The sequence below is a fragment of the Schistocerca piceifrons genome, chromosome 3 (genome assembly GCF_021461385.2).
Source record: "Schistocerca piceifrons isolate TAMUIC-IGC-003096 chromosome 3, iqSchPice1.1, whole genome shotgun sequence".
In the NCBI taxonomy this organism is placed as follows: domain Eukaryota; kingdom Metazoa; phylum Arthropoda; class Insecta; order Orthoptera; family Acrididae; genus Schistocerca; species Schistocerca piceifrons.
This window is the reverse complement of record NC_060140.1, coordinates 666,666,322-666,691,168: the sequence shown is the minus strand read 5'-3', so window position 1 is coordinate 666,691,168 and position 24,847 is coordinate 666,666,322. Positions and strand designations below refer to the sequence as shown.

The window sequence follows — 24,847 nt, the reverse complement described above, 5'->3', positions numbered from 1 at the left end:
TAAATAATTTCCCAACCAAGACTCCTTTTATTCTGAAATACTATAGACAATGAAATGGTGTGTGAAATAAAATAAAATACAGACACGGTGAACAGATGAAAGAATGTTATTGGAAAAGAAAAGAAGTTGCATTCTGCACGAAATGATTGGCGCTGCAGAGACTGTAAATTTCCATAACGATATGCGGAACCCGTCCTGTGGTAACCACCGCAGCAGAAATTTCGGCACAGCTCCCCTTCCATCTCTGTGTAGTAGATGCAGCGTTTCAGGGGGGCCTAGTTCAACTGACCCCCGAGAAGCAAAGTCGCATTGTCCAGTCCTCTGCCCGTAGGAGGGGGAGGCCGGGCCTGGGGAAACCTCAGGGGGGAGATGAGGCCCTTTGAGCGAGACCGTGCGGCGCGAGGGCTGCCACCTCTACTTTCACTGTGCGCGGCAGCGGCAGCAGACGGGCTGTGACGTCACGGCCGCGCTTACCTGCGCGCCACCTACCGCCGGCCGAGCACGCAGTCGGCTCCTGGCCTCGGTCGCGGACGGTAGTGTGCTCACCGCGTTAGTGCGTGTGTCTCCGCGTCGCCCCCAGTGCTTCGTGTTTTTCTCCGACAAGTGCACCATCACCGTGGGACTGCTCGAGGCATCGAGCACGTGTGTGTATATACTCGCTGCTGGTACTGGTTGACTGCATATCCAATGGGCGCGGTAGTGCTGTGTGGTGTTTTTTAAACGACTGTGGAAACAAGTTTTGTCGCAGTTTGCGTGACAGGTGTTTCGTTATCGCTACAGTTCAGAAGATAGGACACCACTGCGAATATTACGGACCAGAAGCAACGATAGTCCCTTTTCGTCTGCCGTGAGGATATTTACGTTACCGGTGACACTGTAGAGAAGGATTGGGTAATTTGGGAGAGTGTTTGTGGGATAGCGTGCGGCACGAGGAAGGCGGTCGAGAGTTGCCGTCCAGCGTGGGCCGACGGACACCTGTTGAGGGTCGCGGGACTGGAGGACTGTGGTAGGGCGGTGTCGGCCAAGTGCGGCGATGCCCCGGGCGGCATGGATCGCGGCATGAGCGTGGTGTCGGCGATGAGCATGTGGTCGCGCGCGGGCGCCGGCGTGCTGCTGCCGCCCGGCCGGCTACACGCGCGCGCCGCCGAGGGCTGCGTCGGTGCCGGTGCCGGCGACGGCTCGCCCGAGGTCAGCTCGTCGTCCGTTCTCAGCCCCGCGCACTCGCTCGCCTCCTCCATCGGCGAGGTCGACATCGAGTTCTGGGACCTCGACATCAACAACTCGCGCAGCGCCGTCGCGCTGTCCGCCGTCGCGGCCGCCGCCTCCGGCCACCGCTCCTGCGGCTCGAGCGCCAGTTCCGTCTCAGGTACGACCGTCCCGCCCTCTCTACTCGCGAAATTTGGTAGCCAGGGTCGGGCAGCAAACAGGGCCTTGTCCACTAAGCTACTATATTATGGTATTCGCGCCAATCTTTGATCGCGAATGATAGTATTTTCTGTAGACGGCACCACACCGTCTCAGTGTGTTTATAGAACGGCGTCGCGAAACCATCCCACAGCTGCTGTGATGAATTTGATTCGTAGACATCTTAGTTTCGGTCAACTGACCGTCTTCTGGACATGGATGAATCCATAAAACAAGTTCTTAAATTCCTCTGTTGCTACCATTCTCTTTTGTCCTATCTTCAGTAATTGTGATTTATCACGTCCTTCTGTCTCTCCATCTTCCACCTTTATCTTGTGTCGATTGCGACTAGCGCTCATACTTTAAATCGTCCTTTCTGTATATATTCGTTTTATAAATTTAAGCTTTTTCTTCCTGCGGTGTATTTCTTTGCGTTTCGCCTTTTACATTGAGGCATCTCCATTGGATTTTTTCCTGTTTTTTGTCTTTACTATCGCTCCTCACATGAATGAATGTAAGCTGTGTTTTTCTTTTATTTCTGCTCTGTAGCAGTTTCTAAATGTTACATATTAAATGTAACTTGTAACGTGCTGATCGTTATGAATGTATTGCAGAATATGGAGAATGCCAAGTTAGATGCGGGAGAGCGCCTAATGGGCGTAATTTTGCAGGTTAAACAAATAAATAGAAAAGTACTAATTTTAAATCAAGCTTAACTCGCTTACGTCGACGACGTCGCTAACGCACGCTTGTGCGGTGGCGCTCGGCCCGGGGTAAGCCGGTTCGAATACTGGGGGAGTGGAGAAAACTTATGCCGGCGATGGAAGGAGAGATGGTTGCGTAAAGTTCCTGATCACCTGCGTCTTGGTTTAAATGCCGAACCTCTCCGCAGTGTCTCATAAGCCTCCGTCGGATGGGGACATTCAGCCTAGCGGCTGCCTTGGTGTTGTTCGCGATGAGTAGGCTACGAACCGGCACCAAGATTCATCCCCTCCCTTCTGTCTTCATCATCATCATCATCATCATCATACAACACACAGTGCACTACACTCCACTCCAGCCACACCATACATACATGTAGTTTTACAAATATTGTAATGGAGCGTGTTGCAAGTAAATAGAAAACAATACGTCAAGCTTAAGCAACGTTCCTTGCCGTCAATCATGTAACTGGTTTGCCTGCGTATGCAAGTGTCGTTAACGTCAGGCAATATTAATCTGTGACCTGAAGATGTCTTGGTGACGGGAACTAGCTGTCCGTGAATTCATATTACTAAAGTAGTTTCTGGTAGATCTTTAGATTTTATCTCATTTCACAAACAGTTTCAAGCAGTTATCGTCGTCTTCAGGTCAGTATAGAAGAAAAAGACAGACTGTGCAAATAATTGTGAAAGAAGTACACTATAAAGTTATTGTAAATAAGTATGCACTATATGAAAAGGCTACGACTTGAGGCACAGAGTAATACAGTCGTAACTATACTGATAGAATTGTTTAAGGAAAATCATGAAGTTTTAGTAAAGATTGATGGCGTCGGAAAATAGGGATGCATGATAAAAATCGACGCACGTATGTCCCACGTATTGTTCCGCTAGTTTGTCAGATCATGGTGGATGACAAGTCGCTGTTGATGGGCTTCTAGTCGTATGCAGTGCCTACGACTCTTGTAAAGTACCCTTACTTTTACTGGTGCTGCTCCTCCCTCTCTTTCTCTCTCTCTCTCTCTCTCTCTCTCTCTCTCTCTCTCTCTTTTCCACCATCGTTTCGAACTGTGCGTAAAATAAGCTTGCTTCTTATTGAAAACTCTGTAATCGCCCTATTTGAATGTACATTACTTCAGTGCTCGTTTTTAGAGTCCTTGTTTGAACTGACAATTGTTTTTGGTGTTTCATTATTTTAAGGTCGCTGACGACACGGGTCCTTCACAGGTATACGAACCTTCTATCGGCCTATCTCACAGGGAGTTTCATAATACGTTTGCTGACTTCGTAAGCAGGCCTTGGCGGTGGATGTTATGCTGTCATTCATGTACATTCATCACAGAGCATTTCGGATATGTATTACAAAAGAACCTGACCAAAGCCATCAGCAGCAACAGAGGTTGCATTGGATTACCGTTTATTTCATAAGCTTTTTAAATCCTCCCGATTAAAGCGCTGTTCCATTAAAACTGCATTGCCGCCTACTGCGTTTGTCTCGGAAAAATAATTATCTTTCGCGATTTTAGACAAGTTAGACGTTGAAACAGTTGGTCTTCTCCTATTAGTGCAGAACAGATAGTGTAATTTAATAATTATGAGCAAACGTGCGGGGGAGAGATATATGTTTTGTGTGTGCAGAGTGTTAGGTTTTTATATTTAACTATGGGTCATAACTTTATGATTGTCAGTTATTAACATGAAATAATTACCAAAGTTGAACCCTCTGTGGTGCAAGTACGAAATCTGAATGACTCTCCTCTGTTTCGCAGTGCCATTTCAGCATTCTGCTAATAGGCGATTTATTTGTAAAGACGTTAATTAAAAATAGGACTTGTCTGTCTTCGGTGATCAGACACACTGATTTTCGGCTGTGCAACGCAGAAAATATGACATCACATCTGGTACGAAGCAGAATGTGACATTGTGGAAAGGGTGCGCAAAATGACAGCTAGGTCGCACGAGAGTAAATCAAAAGGATAAGTTGACATAAATATGGACGAGAACGATTCTTGCAGAGTGACATTGTCATCAAAGAAACTTCAGTAGAAAGGTTTGTATGTGGCAGGAAACGTAATTAATATGAAAATCTAAACAGCAACCCAGAATGGAAAAGGAGAGCGCACAAGTGGAATTATGCTTGTTGGTAATGCCGCCGAGTAGGCTTCACTAGCGTTCACCTATGACGAGGTGATTTAATTGCTTATTGAAGTGAACTGCGTCTGTATTACGTTTCTGTGCGCTAATTACTGCTCTATTTACAATCTCCAGTTTTTCCTGCTACTATACCCTTCCGTATAAGCAGTATGCTGTCGTCGGATACGTCATCACATTCTTGGTTTAATGTTTTCGTCTTTGCATGTATTTTCATGATTGCAGTGCATATTGCTTTCTGCGATTCCTGTCAGAAACTACGTTAGGCATATGTTGTTTTCGCGTTGAAAGTGCTACCACATGCTGTAAAATACCCGATACCCCTACGGTGATATCAGTTAGGTAACGTTTTATATTTTCGTCACTCAGTTTTGTGTTAAAACGCGTACAAGCATCCCTTATGCCCTGGGATTACAAGGCAATAAGCCGCACATAATGTTATTTGCCATTTTACTTTTCGGGATAAGTAGCCACTTTGAAAGTCTCTAAAAGTTTTTTTTTGTTTCCGCGATGGCTCTCGTCCATGAGACAACAACTCTCTTGACTTCTGGAATTATAACGTAGTAAAGAAAATAACTACGCAGCCTCTACTGCAAGCAACTGTCCCGTACTGATACTGCATGTCGTCCTTAGTTGTAAGCTTCATTGCCTTACCCAATAATCCTGATGTTTAGCAAACCGAGGAACTACATTTGATACGCAGAGGGCTCCACGCCACACGTAATGCAAAAAACAAAAACAAAACAAAAATTCTGAGCACTATGGCACTTAACTTCTGAGGTCATCAGTCCCCTAGTACTACTTAAACGTAACTAACCCAAGGACATCACACACATCCATGCCCGAGGCAGGATTCGAACCTGCGACCGTATCGGTCGCGCGGTTCCAGACTGTAGCTCCTAGAACCGCTCGGCCGGCTACACATAATGCATACCTGTAATCTTATGTCCAGACACTGCAATTTCTTAGTAAATAAGATTTTTGTCTCTGAAGAAAGGTGGCTTTTTAAATTTGCCGTCAATTCTTTTGAGCTACATATTTGCAAGAGTTATGGAGAAATCCAGCGGGACCCAAATCTACGTATTATTTTTATAACGGTCTCCCCAGAATGTACGAACGTAATTACATTTTCGTGGTGTGACAGTGATTACAGAGTCAAGTTCAATATGGTATTTGACGTGCCGTATGAGCAGAAATTATTTTTTTTTTTTTTTTGCTTTAATTTGTTTAGAATCACGAATCTGTTTTGTCGCTTCTGAAATCCGAAAGGATGCCTCAATGGGTGGCCCAGAATCACTTAATTGCCACCCTGCACAGAACTTAACGTACTTAAATTTATATTCGTTGTGTACACCAGAAATCGTGGTACAATGTGCATGTAATGCTGCTGTATTAGAACGACATTATCATATTATTGACAAGGACAACACAGAGTACAATACTTTGAAATGCTAGGTTCCTAAATATTGTTTCTCTCACCAACCTAACAATTATTTGCATTTGTTATTATATTTATTTATTCAAAACTATGTCTCCTTTCTAGTGAGTGAAGAAATGGGGGGGGGCAGGGTTAAAAATGAGAAATATTACCATAATGCAATAAACTATTGAGATGTAATTGTTAAATTTACGGTAGTAAGCTATTACTTGAAACTGTGATGATAATTATGGAAATAAAGGATTTCTACAGCACACTGACATTTAGAGATGCCTTTATTACGACGACCTTAGTGCTCCTGTTCATCTGTAATTCCACGGTCTTTGCTCGTGCTATAGCAAAGCCATAGCTTCTCTCGGTCCTCCAGCTAGTAATTACATTAACCAAAACAGGCAAAGACCGGAACTGCCAGCCTCTTCAGCTCCAGAATCTCATGAATAAAATAGCCTACTCTTAGCTCCGCTCTTCGCTCGGCTATTTTTAGCAGTTGGATGTTGAGCATGAGGCTCACGGAGAGACTGCAATTTGAATGTTGTGTATTTCTAGCATAAATCGCAGTTCCCTGCGGCTGTTTGCTGTCAGTACTCAAGAGCAGTGTTGGAGACTCGGTGAAACAGTGATCACCTGCGGTAAGCTGTTAGTGCAGTCACCCTTCAGTGGGTGAAGCGGTTAACATGTAGACCACCCCTCCCGCTTCCATGTTACACATGAAGGTATAAACAGTGATGAATGGAGTAAATAATAATGGTATGACTATCGCCGTTACTACAGGTAGCTGGGGTACACTGGTAAAGGATGGAGCGATTTGTTGCCTCTGGATTATATTTGCGTTTTTAAAAAATATTTATTAAAGATTAAATTACCGTAAAACTTCGGTCCTTTAAGACCGCACAAAATTTGCTCTTGAGTTTGGTTCAAAGTCACTGTAATAATATTAAACATTGAAACGATAGTTATTTTAAAAGTAAATATTTAAAAGGAATACTTTAGTTCTGAAACAGACCTTAGAAAGGAACCAACTACCTCTCAGTTAAATCATTAAACTACACCAATTAACAACGTAACCAAAACTTTATCAAATGGCTCTGAGCACTATGGGACTTAACATCTTACGTCATCAGTCCCCTAGAACTTAGAACTACTTAAACCTAACTAACCTAAGGACATCACACACATCCATTCCCCAGGCAGGATTCGAACCTGCGACCGTAGCGGTCGCGTGGTTCCAGACTGTAACGCCTAGAACCGTTCGGCCACACGGGCCGACAAAACTTTATCCTACAGTAACTTTCAAAGGTATTTATTTTACGCAAATAATAAAGAACTGCCTCTCTTACACTGACTTACGAGGCCCACATAAACGTAGCAACTGATACCAGTGCATGTCAGTTAACAGTTTCATACTTCAGAAAAGAATCTAGAGCACTAGACGTTAATACTCACTGAATAGTACATAAGCTGAGACGGAATATAAGTTCCCCTTTTTTTTTATAAACGGCTGGTCGTGTTCCGGCCACAGCTTCGTCTTCAACAGGTCCATTAGAACACAGCATTAGTTCATATTAGTCAAAATGTTCAAACGTGTGTGAATTCCTAAGGCACCAAACTGCTGGGTCATCGGTCCCTGGACTTACACACTACTGAAACTAACTTATGCTAAGAACCACACACACACACACACACACACACACACACACACACACACACACACACACACACACACGAACCTCCGGCGGGAGGGGCCGCGCAATCCGTCAATCCGTGATATGGCACCCCAAGCCGCACGGCCACTCCGCGCAGCCTCATATCAGTCCACGAAAATACAATACCGGCTTTTACACCTGAAAAAGCTCAGTATTAGAAATTTTCGTAAGCAGTTTACTTGTAACCCGTTAGCACAGTTATTGTTTCAACTTTAGTCGTTCTAACCAATGCCGTGGCCCAGTACCAGAGTATTTATAACTATTTCAGAAAGTGCACCTGACCTAATTACTTATATGTATATACAATCCTCATTACACGGTAGTATTTAGCAAATATGTTCAGGGCAGTTATCTAATCTCTAAAATCAACTGCACAATTGTAAACACCAATTTTATGTTCTAAGATCAGTAACAAGAAAAGGATGCACCATCTATCACTGCTGCTCGCTATTGCCGACCGACAGTGCCTTTAGCAAATACTCCATCAACAGCTGCATTCCACTACACGCATCTGTCCTCCGGAGACACATTATGTGCAGGCCGCTTGCTGCAAGCCAGGGTTCTCCCCTACACACCTTGCGAGCCGCCAACCGCTCTGTACAGCGTAGCCTGCAGTAAACAAACAGCGGTGCTCCAAACCTGCGCCCTGCTTGTGACAACGGCGTACCGTTCTCCGGTGTCCGTCGGCAAAACTGTTACATACTTTTCTGCCATCTTCCTTCTTTTTCCAAAGCTCAATCGTTCGCCCACGTAAACTAATTTGAAGCAGAGAGGTTCCGATACACCGGCACAAGGAAGCCTCGCCAACCTAATTCGGCTATATCCAGTCTAGATCACAGTGCCGTACACGGCACACCGTTGAGTAGATTACAGCATTCTGCCCTCCGGATACAAGGAGCGGCAGAAGCCAATGTTTTATGGTGCCACAGTCTAGTTTTTCTTGGCTATTATATCAAAATGTATACTTTTGTCCGTGTGTGTTAACCGTGTGCCTGATATGCTATTGCTACTGTGATTATCACTTTTGCACGGTGTTGATCACAGCCTTGCTGTCCACACGTAGACGACCAAGCAGTCGTAGCTGCAATTGCTAATGCAAGCTAATGCCGAGGCAAATGTCTGCGAGGTCGCCGATGACAATGCTCGTAGTCGGAGGAATTTTCATCATTTGTATAGCGGACAAGGGATGAGGCGGAGGCAACGTACAGTGCGTGTTCATAAGATCGTGAGCCATTGTCGACTATTACGTGCTAAACCTCTTACAGTGCCTCATACAGTGAGGTCATGTGGTAGTTCTTGACGCTGGTAATAGGACCTTTGTGTGTTATTTATTTGGAGGAAGTTACTTCCCTGCGGCAGATTTTAAACTCATACATCTTGTTGCTGCTCGTCATCATCAACAACAAAACACACACACACACACACACACAGAAACACACCACTGTAAAAAGCTTTCTAACACATAGAAAACAACAGTTAACGATGGATGGTGCCAGTTTCCTAAATGAAAGGGGGATTTTTCTGCCTGAGGAGCGTTCCAGTCAACAATACCAATCGCGAAAGAGAAATTTCGACATGAACTGCAATTGGGCTTTGAAATAACTCGAATGGCGACAAGTGAAAGTTTGTGTCGGGCGGGGTCTCGGAGCCGGGTTTCCCGCTTGTCGCGAGCGCTCGCATTAATACTTCGACTATCCGACCACGCTTTCCGTCCATCCCAGATTCCCGTATGTCGCACACTGCGTACGTAATGTACCGTCTCCGTTATCCTAATTGCTCGCAGCCTTACCTGACTCCCACAACATAGCACTGAAATTGTCAGTAGTTGCAGACACGGCCGGCCGAAGTGGCCGTGCGGTTAAAGGCGCTGCAGTCTGGAACCGCGAGACCGCTACGGTCGCAGGTTCGAATCCTGCCTCGGGCATGGATGTTTGTGATGTCCTTAGGTTAGTTAGGTTTAACTAGTTCTAAGTTCTAGGCGACTAATGACCTCAGCAGTTGAGTCCCATAGTGCTCAGAGCCATTTTTTTTTTTTTTTTTTTTGCAGACAAGGCGCCTATATTTATATGTGTGATGTCTCGTCTTTCGGACTTGTCCTGAAGGACATACACCACAGATATAAATACCACTCGACTTTCCTTTTCCTGCAGTTATCAGCGTAAAGCGAGCGCGATGAGAAACTACGCTGGACTTTTTTCAGTTTGAGGATCTGTCAGTTGATAGCTGTGGTGCGGTACTGGCTGCCTCTCGCGTGGGTTCACTTTCACAACGACCACCGACCAGTCCGGTAGCCTGTGGTGGAGCGAATGGCGGTCGAAAATGTTAGCCGCTCGTTGGCACGTCTGCTCCCTGCTGGCTCTCCGCTAGCGGCGGGCGTTAATGTACTGACAGGAATGCAGCTGACCTTTGCAGGTGCCTGAATGAGATGATAATATCTGGTGAAAGCAGGCGGCTTTGGTTAGTAACGTATTACTGATCAGCTCTCTGCAGCAATGTGAGAACTGTAGGCTGCAGTCAGGAGCCTCATTTCCGAGGCAATGAAGGTATTGTTCTAGAATCTGGAAGCTTATGCCAAAGGCTGATACTGTCGTCAGAGCAGTTAATTTGCTGAACGTGAAAGTGGTCCAGCTGTCCCCTTACGTTTACTACAGCAGAGAAATGTTTCAGTGTTTGGATTGAACAATAGGTTGTTTAAAACGCATATCCAGAATAAACCCATACGCTATACGGATAAGCTGTGGATGAATGAACCAAATGACGTAACGCAATGTTTTAAACACTGAAGAAGGGAGCTCAAATCAGCGGTTTGCATAAATAGACGAAGGCGAATAACAGCGTATTGAAAAGACCCTGAATCCTTTCCCATCACTGCCCGCCCGATTTTGTGTACGGTCTTTAAAGACGTAGGCGTTGAGAGAGCCAACAAAGTATAATTTTCCGCGATTTACTTTTCGAGTGACTGCAAGCATTCGACTGGTGTACGGGAACCATGCTGTCAGCAACTCAGAGCAACTGTTACATTTTGGCTAGGGACGAATTCACTCAGTTTACAGCACGTAGTGACTCTGAAGAAGTCTACCAAAGTACCGATCAGTGCAGCTACTCACAGAGATCCAGTGTGGACTGTAACTATCGTCCGACGACGAAACTTGATAGATACGCTAATGCATTAATGTGGAACCGATTTACCGATTTACACTGGATAAAAATTAGTTTCGATTTTGGCAACCAGGTGCAAATCTGGTGCTGTACACTGTTTGTATGGCGGTATGACATTCACGTTGTCATTTGCCAAACCAAGACGTGAGTGAACAGTACGGCTGTCGAGAAGACAGACCGCGCGCTGTTAGTGAAACTTGTGTTATGTGTCAGTAATAGCATTGTTGCATTGAGAGAGTATCACTGACTGAAAGACCTGAAGATAGGTTCGATGTCATTAACTGGTTTAAAGAAGATGATAGTGAAATTCGAATATACGAGTGAAGTTGGTGTGGCACCTGGAAGAGGAAGGTGTCCAGTCCTGCTGGAAGTTATTGGCGAAGTTGCCGTTGCTGTAACTGACCATGCAGCACGTGCCCCGACTACCGCTAGTGCCCGTATAGTCTCCCGAGAACTGCCCAGCCCATGGTCAACAGCACGGGAAGTTTTGACGTCTTACACTAGTACCCGTGCAAAATCCAGCAAAAAAAAAAAAGTTCAAATGTGTGTAAAATCTTATGGGACTTAACTGCAGTCCCTAAGCTTACACACTACTTAACCTAAATTATCCTTAGGACAAACACACACACGCATGCCCGAGGGAGGACTCGAACCTCCGCCGGGACCAGCCGCACAGTTCATGACTACAGCGCCGCAGACTGCGCGGCTAGTCCCGCGTGGCAAGATCCAGCCATTGAAACCTCACGATCCACAGCAAAGTTCTGAATTTGTTCTTCGCTTTTTGGCACGGGCCGGTCAACATTCTGTTGGAGTGACGAGGCACATTTTACGCTACAGGGTACAGTAAACACACTGAGCTACCGAATTCGGGGCACTGTTAAACCGCCTGTTGTGCATAAAGAGCTTTTGCACTCCCTGTAGGTGACCGTGTGGTGTGGATTCACAAGCGCCTTTATTCTTGCCCATTCTTCTTTGAAGAGACTAACCCATAGGTTCAAATGGCTCTGAGCACTATGGGGCTTAACTTCTGAGGTCATCAGTCCCCTAGAACTTAGAACTACTTAAACCTAACTAACCTAAGGACATCACACACATCCATGCCCGAGGCAGGATTCTAACCTGCGACCGTAGCGGTCGTGCGGTTCCAGACTGTAGCGCCTAGAACTGCTCGGCCACCCCGGTCGGTTAACCCATAGGTGCTGTCAGGTGTGCCGTCACGCTTGCACGTTATCGAGACCTCCTTGTATAGCATGTGATTCCTGCTTTGGAAGAGTGCAACTGTGTGGAAACAACTGTTTTAATGCAAGATGGGGTAACATCTCATGTCGCTAGTCAGTGAAAGATCTGCCTGATGAAACCTTCCAGGAACGTGTTATCCCCAGAGGTTTTCCAGTCGCAGAGCCTGCAAGATCAACTGATCTGAATCCATGTGACTTTTAGCTCTGGGGATATCGAAAAGAACGCGTTTATCGAGGGATACGTTCGTTCTGTACTTGATTTGAAGGCAAGTACACAAGAACACTGTGCTCAGATTCCACTTGAACAGTTGCGAGCATCTGTTTATTGCCACGTTTTAAGGATGCAGCATCTCGTCGGCGTCTCATGCCCTCGTATGGAACAGACTCTGTAAGTGGCGGATGGTAATAAGTCAACATTATAACTTTCTCACTTGTTTGATATCTTCTGTCCATGACCTATTCTTAATCCATAACATACGGAAACATTTATGTACGTCTTTCTTGCAGTCACCACGCCAGATTTGCATCCGGTAACAAAAATTGGAACTAACTTTTTTTTCAACGTATGTTGATTCCGCATTAACGCAGTAGAATATCAACCAAGTTTCACTGCCATTATGACCTCTTTCTTATAATCACCAGTTACTTCCCTTAACTGCGTCAGGTACCCGCAATGCCACATTCCGCAGTGGGCCGTCTCATAATTTTTATGAGAATTTCTACCGCTTCAGTCACTTTTTAGTAACATTTAATTAGCACGACGCGTTTCGGCAGCTTGCTGCTATCATCAGGTGAATTTCAGTTACGTGTGTTGTAAATGCACCTAATGATGGAAGGCATAGTGGAAACGCGTCGTGTTAGTTAAATACTCGTATTAGCAGAAAGTGACTCAAGCAGTAGAACTTACTTCATAAATTTACACTACAGTCGCAATCCTCAAAACATTCCGATAAATTTGAGTACTCCTAATGTTTCTGCTGATGGGGTGGGATAGGCGAAACGTTTCGATCACCGGTGACGCGGACGCGGTGTGTGTGGCAGCAACACGTGTGATGCTGGCGGCGGATGGTCACGGTCGAGGCGCAGGTGCCGGCCGGCCGGCGTGACCCAGATAGGCCGCCGCCGCTGGGCGTGCCTTCCGGCCGGGGTCGCGCCCTCATTCCGCGCTGCCACAAAACGCGCCGTTGTCGCTTTCTTTCGGATCCGCTTTCCGTCCTCTTGCGCAATTGCTGCTGCTGCCCGCCGCTACCGGCAGGCCGTCCGGTCACGAGTTACAAAGTAATCTCCGGCTCGGCGCCAGTAGGAGCACGTACACATTTGTAACATTTGCAGATTCATAAAAAAGCATTTGACAGTCGTATTGGAGCACAGTCGTGCACACAAAGTTGGACGTCCCGAAACACGAGGCAGTTGAAGGAACGGGTAAACGCAATGTGCATCGGCCAGCGAGAAATTACGGTGTATTGTGGCGATCTTCTGCATGTTGTCGATCATAGTCAGCCACAGCAACAGATGACCGGTACCTTAAGCCAAAGGCATGCAGGGACCCACGTCAAACAGTGGTTGCAATTGCAACGACATTCAACAGGACTGCAAGGCACGCAATCATATGCTTCACAGTGGCACGTCGACTGCCGTAGGGTGATCTCTCTGCCCGACAACCAGTACGACATATATTCCACTGACACCCGCATATTGGCGACACTGTTTGTGATGGTGCAAGAGTATACTGACTGGCTTAACGAGGGGTGGGGTCGCGTGCTTTTCTCGGTTGAGAACGAATTCAGTCTGAGTAGTGATTATGGACGTACCCTCATAATGGTGAGAGATGTGCACACGTAATGCTCCCAGGAACACTGTCAAAGATGATCGTTTTCGTGGTCTAGGTGCTATGGTGCGGGGAGACACAGTCTTGGCATCGGCATGCTGATCTCCAAATCTTTGAACACGGTACACCTACCGATCAACTTTATTGCGACACAGTTCCTCTTTCCCAAGTGTATCTTTTCAGCCGTGCATTTTGCCCAGACTTTAATTTTGTGCATGACAGAGCATTACCGCATCGAACAGCGCAGGTTGAGGAGCTGTTGGAACTAGAGGGTACTCGCCTAACGGATTGGCCTTCCGTTCCCCTGACTTAAATCGGATCGAGCACGTGCGGGGAGACGTGTAGCGTTACGTCCGCATGCAGCTGAACAACCTTGTGACCAGCTTGGGGGCACGTTGCAGGCCATGCGTTGGTGTCCGTGGTGATCACCATGTCCGACATTTTGTAATATCCAGGAGAACATCATAAACGTTGGTAATTTCCGTGTTGTTATTTTCTTTGATTAAAAGCGTCATTTCTGCTTGTCTCACTGCGTGTTTGTTTCAGCTACCTTCTGTGATACGGTGCTAGGAAGAATGTTGAACGTTAGTTGGAATGATAATGTATGCAGTGAGGGAGTTCTTCGCGGAATCGTCGAGAAAAGGAATACACGGAAAACACAGACAAGAAGGGAGACGGTGACAGGACATCTATTACGACATCAAGGAAAAGCTTCCATAGTACTAGAGGGAGCTGCGGAGGATAAAAACTGTTGTGGAAGACATAGATTGCAATACATCCAGCAGATAACTGAGGGCGTAGGTTGGAAGAGCTACTCTGAGATGAAGAGGTCGGCAGAGGAGAGGAATTCGTGGCGGGGTGCACCAAACCAGTCAGAAGACTGGTGACCCCGCAGAAAAGGCGTAAGATTTCGGAGGAAGCTTGTGAATAGTTTCGGTGGTTCAAAAATACGACAGGTTTCGGTCAGTTATAAGCCCTTCTTCACGTGCAGCGATCACCTGCCCGCAGCCCGATGTTCACAATTGATGTGGTTGGTTATCTGGTTCTATAATTTCTGTGCATGTTTCAAGTTCCATCGAGCTGTGTTACTTGGCAGTGACATATGACGCGCCCATATATTTTGCACATGACCCAGTGGATAACATCGAAAGTTTCATGAAGCTGTTCTCACTTGATACTGTTGAATACGGAGCAGTGTCAATGCTGTAGCAAAATGCCGGAACATCTGCAGAGAATCGGCGCTCGGTGCAGCGTTCGGCAGCTGATCCTCAAAAAAACAAATGTTACATATCACTTACAAACAGATGGAAAGACCCGTTGTTGTACCTTTACAACCGAGCCATCTCTGGAGGCAGTCACGTCCTTTAAACATCTGTGAATAAGCGGGTGCATAGCGGCATAAATGGAATGACCACGTAAGACTAATCGCTGGAAAGGCAGGTGCCATACATTGGATCAATCCTCCCAAAGTTTTGTCCCTCCCCAAAGGAGGTTCAAAAATGGAAATTTGTGGTAAGTTCTGTGGGACCAAACTGCTGAGGTCATCGGTCCCTAGGCTTACACACCACTTAATCTAGCTTAAACTGACTTACGGTAAGGATAACACACACACACACACACACACACACACACACACACACACACACACACACACGCCGAAGGGAGGACTCGAACTTCCGACTGAGGGAACCGCGTGAACCGTGGCAAGGCGCCCAGACCGAACGGCTACCCCGCGCGACAAAGGCGGTTCGATCCATACTTCAGTATTGCTCGCGTCAGCCTAGTTCCTTACTACATATGGTAAATACTCGAGTATGGAAAGCTCTGAAGAAGAAAAGCGCGTTTCTTTACAGGTTCGCTTAGTATACCTGCATGCGTTACAGAGATGGTCGCCCAACTCCAGTGGCAGTCACTGCAACATAGACGTTGCGCATCACGATGTGGTTTACTGTTAAAGTTCAGAGAGCGTACGTGCCTAGGAAAGGCAATCAATATACTGCTTCCTCCCATGTATATCTCACGTAAATATTCATGACGGTAAAATTAGAGCTATTACGGAGGCCTACCAATAATTGTTCTTCCCGTGCAGCATTCGCTAATGAAACAGGAACGGAAGGAAGTGACAGTGACATTCGAAGCACCCTCCGCCCCACACAGCATGACATGTCGAGTATCCTTGTTGATATCAGTCTGTTTAGTGAGCGAGCACCAACGAAAACCAAGGTGTTCTGTATAGAGGTTGTAAGATCAATGTTACTGATACTAAAATGATGGTCATGGAGGGTAGCTGGATTAAGTAAGACGATGGTGCGGGACATAGGTTAATAAGTGAAACACGGAAATTAGTAGATGAGTTTCGTGGGTAGCAAAGTAAGTAAATAGGATAGGATAACATACAGACTGGCAATGGCAAGAAAACCTTTTCTGAAAAAGAGAAATTTATTAACATCTGTTGAACAGGTGTCATGAATTCGTACCGGGAAGTATTTGCCTTATATGAAAATTAAAAGTGGTCTTTAAATATACAGACAAGAAGAGAATTGAAGAAAAAACTTTTAAAATGTGGTGTTACAGAATAATGCTGAAGATTATTTTCGTTGAGCTTATTACGCAGGTTGACGGTCAGAGACGGCAAGACATATCGTTATCAATAATAAATTCCATTATCGTAACACTTTCTTGCGTCCCTGTTGAAGTTCTCCAAGGCATATTGTCAAATCATAGCGCTGAAATGCATTGCTGATGTTCGTGTGGCCCTGTAATCCGAAACTAGAGGTAGGAGACGAGGTACTGGCGGAAGTAAAGCAGACAGGGCGGGGCGTGAGTCGTGCTTGGGTAGCTCAGTTGGTAGAGCACTTGCCCGCGAAAGGCAAAGGTCCCGAGTTCGAGTCTCGGTCCGGCACACAGTTTTAATCTGCCAGGAAGTTTCACTAGGCTGAGTCACGTAACCGCATATAAAATGATCCCGGAGAGGGCCTGCAAGTCGTTTTCAAGAGTGTGGACTATATAGTGTAGACTAGCGTGTCTAGCGCAGCCGGTATTGCACAGTATTACAGTGTGTCGGGCATTGGTCGCGGCAGCTGCTCGGAGGACAATGAGCGACTGGCCCCCTCCTCCTAGTCTCGTGGGACCCGTCGGCTAATGTTAGACTTGTGGGACAGTCACTGTTGTACGCAAATGACGCTGCTCGTCACCGTCCTTGTCCCTAACTGGACACTGCGTAACGTGTGCCTGCACGCTCAATGTGCATCGTTGGCGGCGAAAACAAAATCTTACTCGTCCTGAAGAGGACCGCTTCAAAGACGGTTATAGTTGTTTTTAGTGTGTCATGATGATGATACCTAAAATCTTGTTCAAATCTTACTGTGTGTTATTTTTTTGGTGCGTAACTATTGGAAGATATTTGAATCAACGAATGATCTTTACCGTACTGGGCCGTGTAGATAACTAGTCAAAATTATAATTGTAGGGTTCTTCTTTTCATTTACGTTCTTCTTAGATGTTTCTTTCTCTTTTGTGTTACCGTTCTGGATTACGTAACTACCGCTAACGGCTCCTGCTTTAGTTGCGCCAGGTCCTCTTCTCGTATCTTCCAAACTTCGCTGCCCTGCGGGAGTACCACTCCTGGAAGAAAGGCTGTTTGCGGAGAGCATGGCTTAGCCACAGCCTTGGGGATTGTTTCCAGAATGAATTTTCACTCTGGAAATATTGTGCTTAACTTTCCCTTTTTTACGCGACCACTGTTGCAGGGGGAATGAAAAGGAAAACGGCAGTGGTTCACTCAATGGAAGCGATACCTAAAACCAGATTGTGGATGTTGGGCGTGAACTTGAAGCGCGGTCGATCACGAATGCGATTCCAGAACCCAAATGAGATGGAAGGGAACAATATTCAGTGTTAAAGTTACGAGGAAAAGGGTTGCACGTTCTGTTTCGTGCGACACGGTGAGCAGATCACCAGACTGTGAAGGGACAGAAACTGTCAATGCTAGGGAAGCTGTGTCATCGTGGCAATTCTCTGGCAGGTCACAGCGCACACTGGGCGTTTAACAGAAATAAGATTGCAATGCAATACTGGCAGTGACACGTCGGCAGACACGTGTGACCATTTCTTGTCTGATATAAGGTGGTTAGGGATTAAGGACCTTCCGTTCCTCAATTTCATTATTTTCGTTATCAGGAGAGATGTACTAGTAGAAGTGAAGCATTGGGGCGTCGTGTTTTGATAGCACAGTCGGTAGAGCACTTGTCTCCGAAAGGCAGAGGGCTCAGGTTCGAGTCGCAGATCGGCAACCAAGCGAGACGCCGCAGTGGTTAGTACACTGGACTCACATTCAGGAAGACGATGTTTCAAATCGCTATCCGGCCGTCCTGATTTACGTTTTCCGCAATTTCCGTAAATCGCTCCAGGCAAATGTGTGGATCGTTCGTTTGAAGAGGGCAAAGCCGATTTCCTTCTCCATCCTTTCGTAATCCATGTTTGTTTGTTCCGTGTCTAATGACCTCCTTCCAGTTCGACATACAGTTTCAATCGACCAGGAAGTTTAATATTTAGTGAATTCCACAAGCACGTATAGCCCTTTTGTGTTCGAGCTGAAATCACTTTGTCGTTCGGCAAGCAGTATCTTTCATTGACAATATACGGTATTGTAACCTCGCAAGAGATCTTTTTGTAATTGTCGTATGCGTAAAATAGCACAGTGTTCTAGTACAGTTTTTATAGAATTATGGTTCTGTGCATTTATCGTGTCCTGTCACGACTTAACAGAAAAGTGACTTCGGCGGAAATTGTTAAAGTTATTGAGATTTGAAGGAAAAGTCTTCTGAGTTGATCGGCCGCGTTATTTTCCTGTCGAGACTACTTTTCAGTAGTCGACGTTTCGACCTATCTTGCAGGGATTCTTAAGAGACCCTTTAGGACACTGTTCACCTGAGCGGAGACACTAGAACTCCCATGAGAAGATAATGATTTTTTACATCATTCAGGACAGTGGTTAATATTCTGGCTGCTACTGCCGCCCGTATAGCCTTTTAACGTTTTTAATCATTTTAAATAGATATGTGGATTTTAAGCAATTTTTTCTATGTTTTCATGTATTATATGATGTTTTTCTGTTTATATACATGCTATTTGTGAATTGTAATCGCTTTTAAGACAGGTCACATGGGGATCGGTGGGTGGATCTTCCCCTCTGTACCGCCCTGCCTTTCCTGGCTAGTTAGGGATTGATGACAGGTACCAACTGGTACTCACAGCAGCTCCGTGTACCGGCTCCTTATGTCATCATTTTTATTTTATACCTAGCTTGCTTTTATGTTAAGTTTTGTTGTACATGGCCCGTTACGTTATACATTTGAGAGCCTCTGATCTGAAAATGGTCGTATAGAGCGAAACCTGTTACCGGAATTAAAAATATATAATTATTGCGATCCGGAGATTTTTTTAACTGTAAACCGTGAAGAAGATCTACATCTACATTACTACTCTGCAATTCACATTTAAGTGCTTGGCAGAGGGTTCGACGAACCACAATCATACTATCTCCCTACCATTCCACTCCCTAACAGCGCGCGGGAAAAACGAACACCTAAACCTTTCTGTTCGAGCTCTGATTTCTCTTATTTTATTTTCATGATCATTCCTACCTATGTAGGTTGGGCTCAACAAAATATTTTCGCATTCGGAAGAGAAAGTTGATGACTGAAATTTCGTAAATAGATCTCGCCGCGACGAAAAACGTCTTTGCTGTAATGACTTCCATCCCAATTCGCGTATCATATCTGCCACACTCTCTCCCCTACTACGTGATAATACAAAACGAGCTGCCCTTTTTTGCACCCTTTCGATGTCCTCCCGTTAGTTCCACCTGGTAAGGATCCCACACCGCGCAGCAATATTCTAACAGAGGACGAACGAGTGTAGTGTAAGCTGTCTCTTTAGTGGACTTGTTGCATCTTCTATGTGTCCTGCCAATGAAACGCAACCTTTGGCTCGCCTTCCCCACAATGTTATCTATGTGGGCCTTCCAACTGAAGTTGTTCGTAATTTTTACACCCAGGTACTTAGTTCAATTGACAGCCTTGTGAATTGTACTATTTATCGAGTAATCGAATTCCAACGGATTTCTTTTGGAATTCATGTGGATCACCTCACACTTTTCGTTATTTACGTCAACTGCCACCGTACAGCAATCTTTTCTACATCGCTTTGCAACTCATACTGGTCTTCGGGTGACCTTACTAGACGGTAAATTACAGCATCATCTGCGAACAACCTAAGAGAACTGCTCAGATTGTCACCCAGGTCATTTATATAGATCAGGAACAGCAGAGGTCCCAGGACGCTTCCCTGGGGAACACCTGATATCACTTCAATTTTACTCGATGATTTGCCGTCTATTACTATGAACTGCGACCTTCCTGACAGGAAATCACGAATCCAGTCGCACAACTGAGACGATACCCCATAGGCCCGCAGCTTGATTAGAAGTCGCTTGTGAGGAACGGTGTCAAAAGCTTTCCGGAAATCTAGAAATACGGAATCAACTTGAGATCCCTTGTCGATAGCGGCCATTACTTCGTTGCACCAACGGAGGGGTCAAAACATCTACTATTGAAGAGGTAGTTTGAAGAGGAACCTGGCAACGGCGACGAAAGCGTGCTGTGTGTGTGTGTGTGGTGAGGCGTCAGCAGAGCGCGCTGCGTGGGAATGCGCGCTGACGCCAGGGCGGCCGAGCCGAGGTGATGCGGCCACTGGCTCAGCAGGTCGAGTCCGTGAACCGCGCTCACCTCACCTCGCCTCACCTCGGCCAGCCCAGCCTCAGCCTCAGCGCGGCTCGCATTTCCTTTCACCGCCGCGATCCGGCCATCCTCCGCAACGCCTGCCTTGACGCTGCAGTCCAAGCTGGCCGCCCTCGCCCGCGCCTCTGTTGCTCGAGGCGCCCAGAGGTCGTCCAGGGACCGATTCATCTTCGTTAACACCTCTTTCTCTTTAAGAATATGTTAGATGACCATCACTTTGGCTCTAATCCTTTGACTCCCAACGATATTAAAAATTAATTTTAAATATTTTACCAAATTAGATCTTCAGCCACTCATCTTTTCACGAGATATATTTGAAAGCAATTTGGCATTTTTCACATACACAATCCCACATCTCGAAACTTCCATGAACTCCTAATGCCTAAAACAAATTAAAGAGCTAAATAACAATCGAAAATGGGCCAAAAATTTAATAAATTTGTATCAGAAAAGTACATACGAGTTTCTGACGTTGCGCGTGAAATAGAAGCATCAAAACACGTTCATAGGATTTGTCGACCTACTGAAAGCTTTCAGTAATGTAAAAACGGTTCCAGATGTTCGAAAAATGGGAGTAATCTGCAGGGAAAGACGGGTAATAAACAAAATGCGCAAGATCCAAGAGAATAATAATAATGGAAGATCGAGAACGAATATTAATCTGCAGAAATAGAGAATGAGCCTTAGCGGCCACATTGCTTTCAAAATTTCAAATTGTCTTAACCACACTGTTTATTGACTGGCGCTGCTTAATATTCCAATCAGTATATAGTGTGGCTAAGACGACTTGAAATTTTGAGTGACGAGAAAGAATAGCTGGGATTAGAGAAGGTTTGAGGCAGGCAAGCAATCTGGTCACTCCGTATATCGAAGCAATGACGGAAATGAAGCTTAGAGGTGGAATTAAAGTGAAAGGATTTTAGTTATAAGATTCGCTGGTGACACGGCTGTCCTCAATAAAAGTAAGCTAGAACTGCAAGACCTGTTGATTTCAGCGGACAGTGTAATAAGTACACACTATGCATTTAGAATAAACCGAAGGACGAAAGTAATGAGCAGTAGCAGAAATGAAATGAACATTAAATCTAACATCATAATACGGTACCATAAAGTAGACGTAATGAATTTTGCAACCTTGGAATGTAACTAATACACGATGGACTAAGAAAGGAGGAAACAAAAAGCATAGAAGCAGAAAAGGCATTCCTGACCAAATGACGTCTACTAGTAGTAAACACCGTCAGTTTGAGGAAGAAATTTCTGAGAATATATGGAAGTGAATCTTGGACTGTGAGAACACCGGAAAAGAAGAGAATCGAAGCGTTTGAGATTTTCAGATTCAATGGACTGATAAAAAAATGAGCAGGTTTTCCGTTGAATCGGGGAGGTAAGAAACATAAGGAAAACTTTGCCAAGAAGACGGGACAGCATCATAGCACATACTTTAAGACAGCGATGAATAACTTTTACGATACTTTATGGAGCTGTAGACAAGCAGAAGATTCGAATATACGCAGCAACTAACGATGGACGATAGGTGCAAGTGCTACTCTGAGATGAAGAGGTTGGGTCGCGAGAGGAATTCGCGTCACGACAGTCAGAAGAATGAGGACAAGTGAAACCTCTCCGTATGCAACGAGAACATTTTTGATTCATAATGAAGGTGTCTACATCGCTTAATGCAGTACTTTCATTTATTACGTGGTTTGGGCTACTGCTTTTATGAAATAAAGCCTTAGAACTCGTAAAACAACGTCCATTGTCAGTCCTTTTCAATAAAACCTACATGTATAAAGGGCGAGTCGTGTTGTTGGCCTGCTGCAAACATACACTCCTGGAAATGGAAAAAAGAACACATTGACACCGGTGTGTCAGACCCACCATACTTGCTCCGGACACTGCGAGAGGGCTGTACAAGCAATGATCACACGCACGCCACAGCGGACACACCAGGAACCGCGGTGTTGGCCGTCGAATGGCGCTAGCTGCGCAGCATTTGTGCACCGCCGCCGTCAGTGTCAGCCAGTTTGCCGTGGCATACGGAGCTCCATCGCAGTCTTTTAACACTGGTAGCATGCCGCGACAGCGTGGACGTGAACCGTATGTGCAGTTGACGGACTTTGAGCGAGGGCGTATAGTGGGCATGCGGGAGGCCGGGTGGACGTACCGCCGAATTGCTCAACACGTGGGGCGTGAGGTCTCCACAGTACATCGATGTTGTCGCCAGTGGTCGGCGGAAGGTGCACGTGCCCGTCGACCTGGGACCGGACCGCAGCGACGCACGGATGCACGCCAAGACCGTAGGATCCTACGCAGTGCCGTAGGGGACCGCACCGCCACTTCCCAGCAAATTAGGGACACTTGCTCCTGGGGTATCGGCGAGGACCATTCGCAACCGTCTCCATGAAGCTGGGCTACGGTCCCGCACACCGTTAGGCCGTCTTCCGCTCACGCCCCAACATCGTGCAGCCCGCCTCCAGTGGTGTCGCGACAGGCGTGAATGGAGGGACGAATGGAGACGTGTCGTCTTCAGCGATGAGAGTCGCTTCTGCCTTGGTGCCAATGATGGTCGTATGCGTGTTTGGCGCCGTGCAGGTGAGCGCCACAATCAGGACTGCATACGACCGAGGCACACAGGGCCAACACCCGGCATCATGGTGTGGGGAGCGATCTCCTACACTGGCCGTACACCACTGGTGATCGTCGAGGGGACACTGAATAGTGCACGGTACATCCAAACCGTCATCGAACCCATCGTTCTACCATTCCTAGACCGGCAAGGGAACTTGCTGTTCCAACAGGACAATGCACGTCCGCATGTATCCCGAGCCACCCAACGTGCTCTAGAAGGTGTAAGTCAACTACCCTGGCCAGCAAGATCTCCGGATCTGTCCCCCATTGAGCATGTTTGGGACTGGATGAAGCGTCGTCTCACGCGGTCTGCACGTCCAGCACGAACGCTGGTCCAACTGAGGCGCCAGGTGGAAATGGCATGGCAAGCCGTTCCACAGGACTACATCCAGCATCTCTACGATCGTCTCCATGGGAGAATAGCAGCCTGCATTGCTGCGAAAGGTGGATATACATTGTACTAGTGCCGACATTGTGCATGCTCTGTTGCCTGGTGCCTGTGGTTCTGTCAGTGTGATCATGTGATGTATCTGACCCCAGGAATGTGTCAATAAAGTTTCCCCTTCCTGGGACAATGAATTCACGGTGTTCTTATTTCAATTTCCAGGAGTGTAGATTTTACTGCAAATGACTGACAGTGAACTTCTTCTTACTAGTTGTAAGTCTTTACCTGATGATGATGGCAGTAGCCGAAACTAGGTAGTGTGTGCAGATATATTAACCGATACTGAAGTCAGCTCCACATTCATCACACACTCATTTAGGGAACTAATCGCTGAGCTCGGGTACTAGTCGCTCCGGCAAGAATGTCTCAGACGTTCGGTTTTCTGGTGAAAGACCAAGTAATGGATGCGGGTGCTGCTCGTGGACGAATAAAAGCTGCGTACGTTTCCACTTTGGCACGTGATGAAGCGCAGTGGACGGCGCCGCGACCACGTGCTGGCCGGCGGCAGCCCACATTCCCACAGCACGCGGGGTTTCTCTGTTTCGCAAGCGCGCCGCCGCTGCCGAGTGCGACGGCGAAAGCCCGCCGGCCGGCCGGCAGCGCGCTGCAGCCAGCAGCCGCGCCTGTGACGTCACGCGCCAGGTTTCTCTGGCCGCCTCGCCTCCCACACAGCGGCCGGCGTAACGCGACCCTTCGGCGCGAGCGGCGTATCGCTCTCCTGGCCGCGCAGCGCCGTAGGCGTGATTCTGACGTGGCCTCGGCGGCGGGTCCTCACCGGTGTTGCTTATAATTTCATCCCGGCCAGGGAATGAAAAGGAGGGGGTAACGTACCGTCGACAACCAAGTCGTTACAGACGGCAGAGAAGCTCGGATTTGAGAAGGATGTAGAAGATAATCGGTCGTCAACGACGAGGTAGTTAGAGATGCAACACGAGTTTGATTGAGAACGGATGGAGAAAGAAATCCCCTATGCTCTTTCGAAGGTACCATTCGTACGGCCAAACAAAAGAAAAGGAGCGTAGTCATATGCATTCATACATCCCTACACATTCATTATAGAGGGTGTCCCAAAAAACACCAGCAAACTTCAGGGACAGCTTCCTTGCACAGAAATAGTAAAAAAAATAGTAAACATGGGCTGTAAAATGCGTACCTTAAGAGATCTGAGCACTTGTTCATTTTTGATACTACGAAACACATATTTTCTAGTGCAAGACCTTTGCTTTCCATATTTTGGGAGGAGGAAGTATTGGCCAAAACAAGAAAAAGATGTCTCGTTAACATAGGCTCTAAAATGCGTACCTTAAGAGCTATGAGCACTTGTTTATATTTGTTAGTGTCAAACGCAT

General features: G+C 46.3%; 1 protein-coding gene across 1 annotated transcript in view; it reads left to right on the top strand.

The window, feature by feature from the left end:
* The first annotated feature begins 609 nt into the window (after positions 1 to 609).
* Positions 610 to 24,847, top strand: part of LOC124787669 (ecdysone receptor) — a 162,814-nt gene continuing 138,576 nt past the window's right edge. The window contains exon 1 of the mRNA XM_047254485.1: positions 610 to 1,366. Coding sequence (XP_047110441.1) covers positions 1,048 to 1,366 — 319 coding nt within the window. The 5' untranslated portion in view covers positions 610 to 1,047. The remainder of the gene's footprint in view (positions 1,367 to 24,847) is intronic.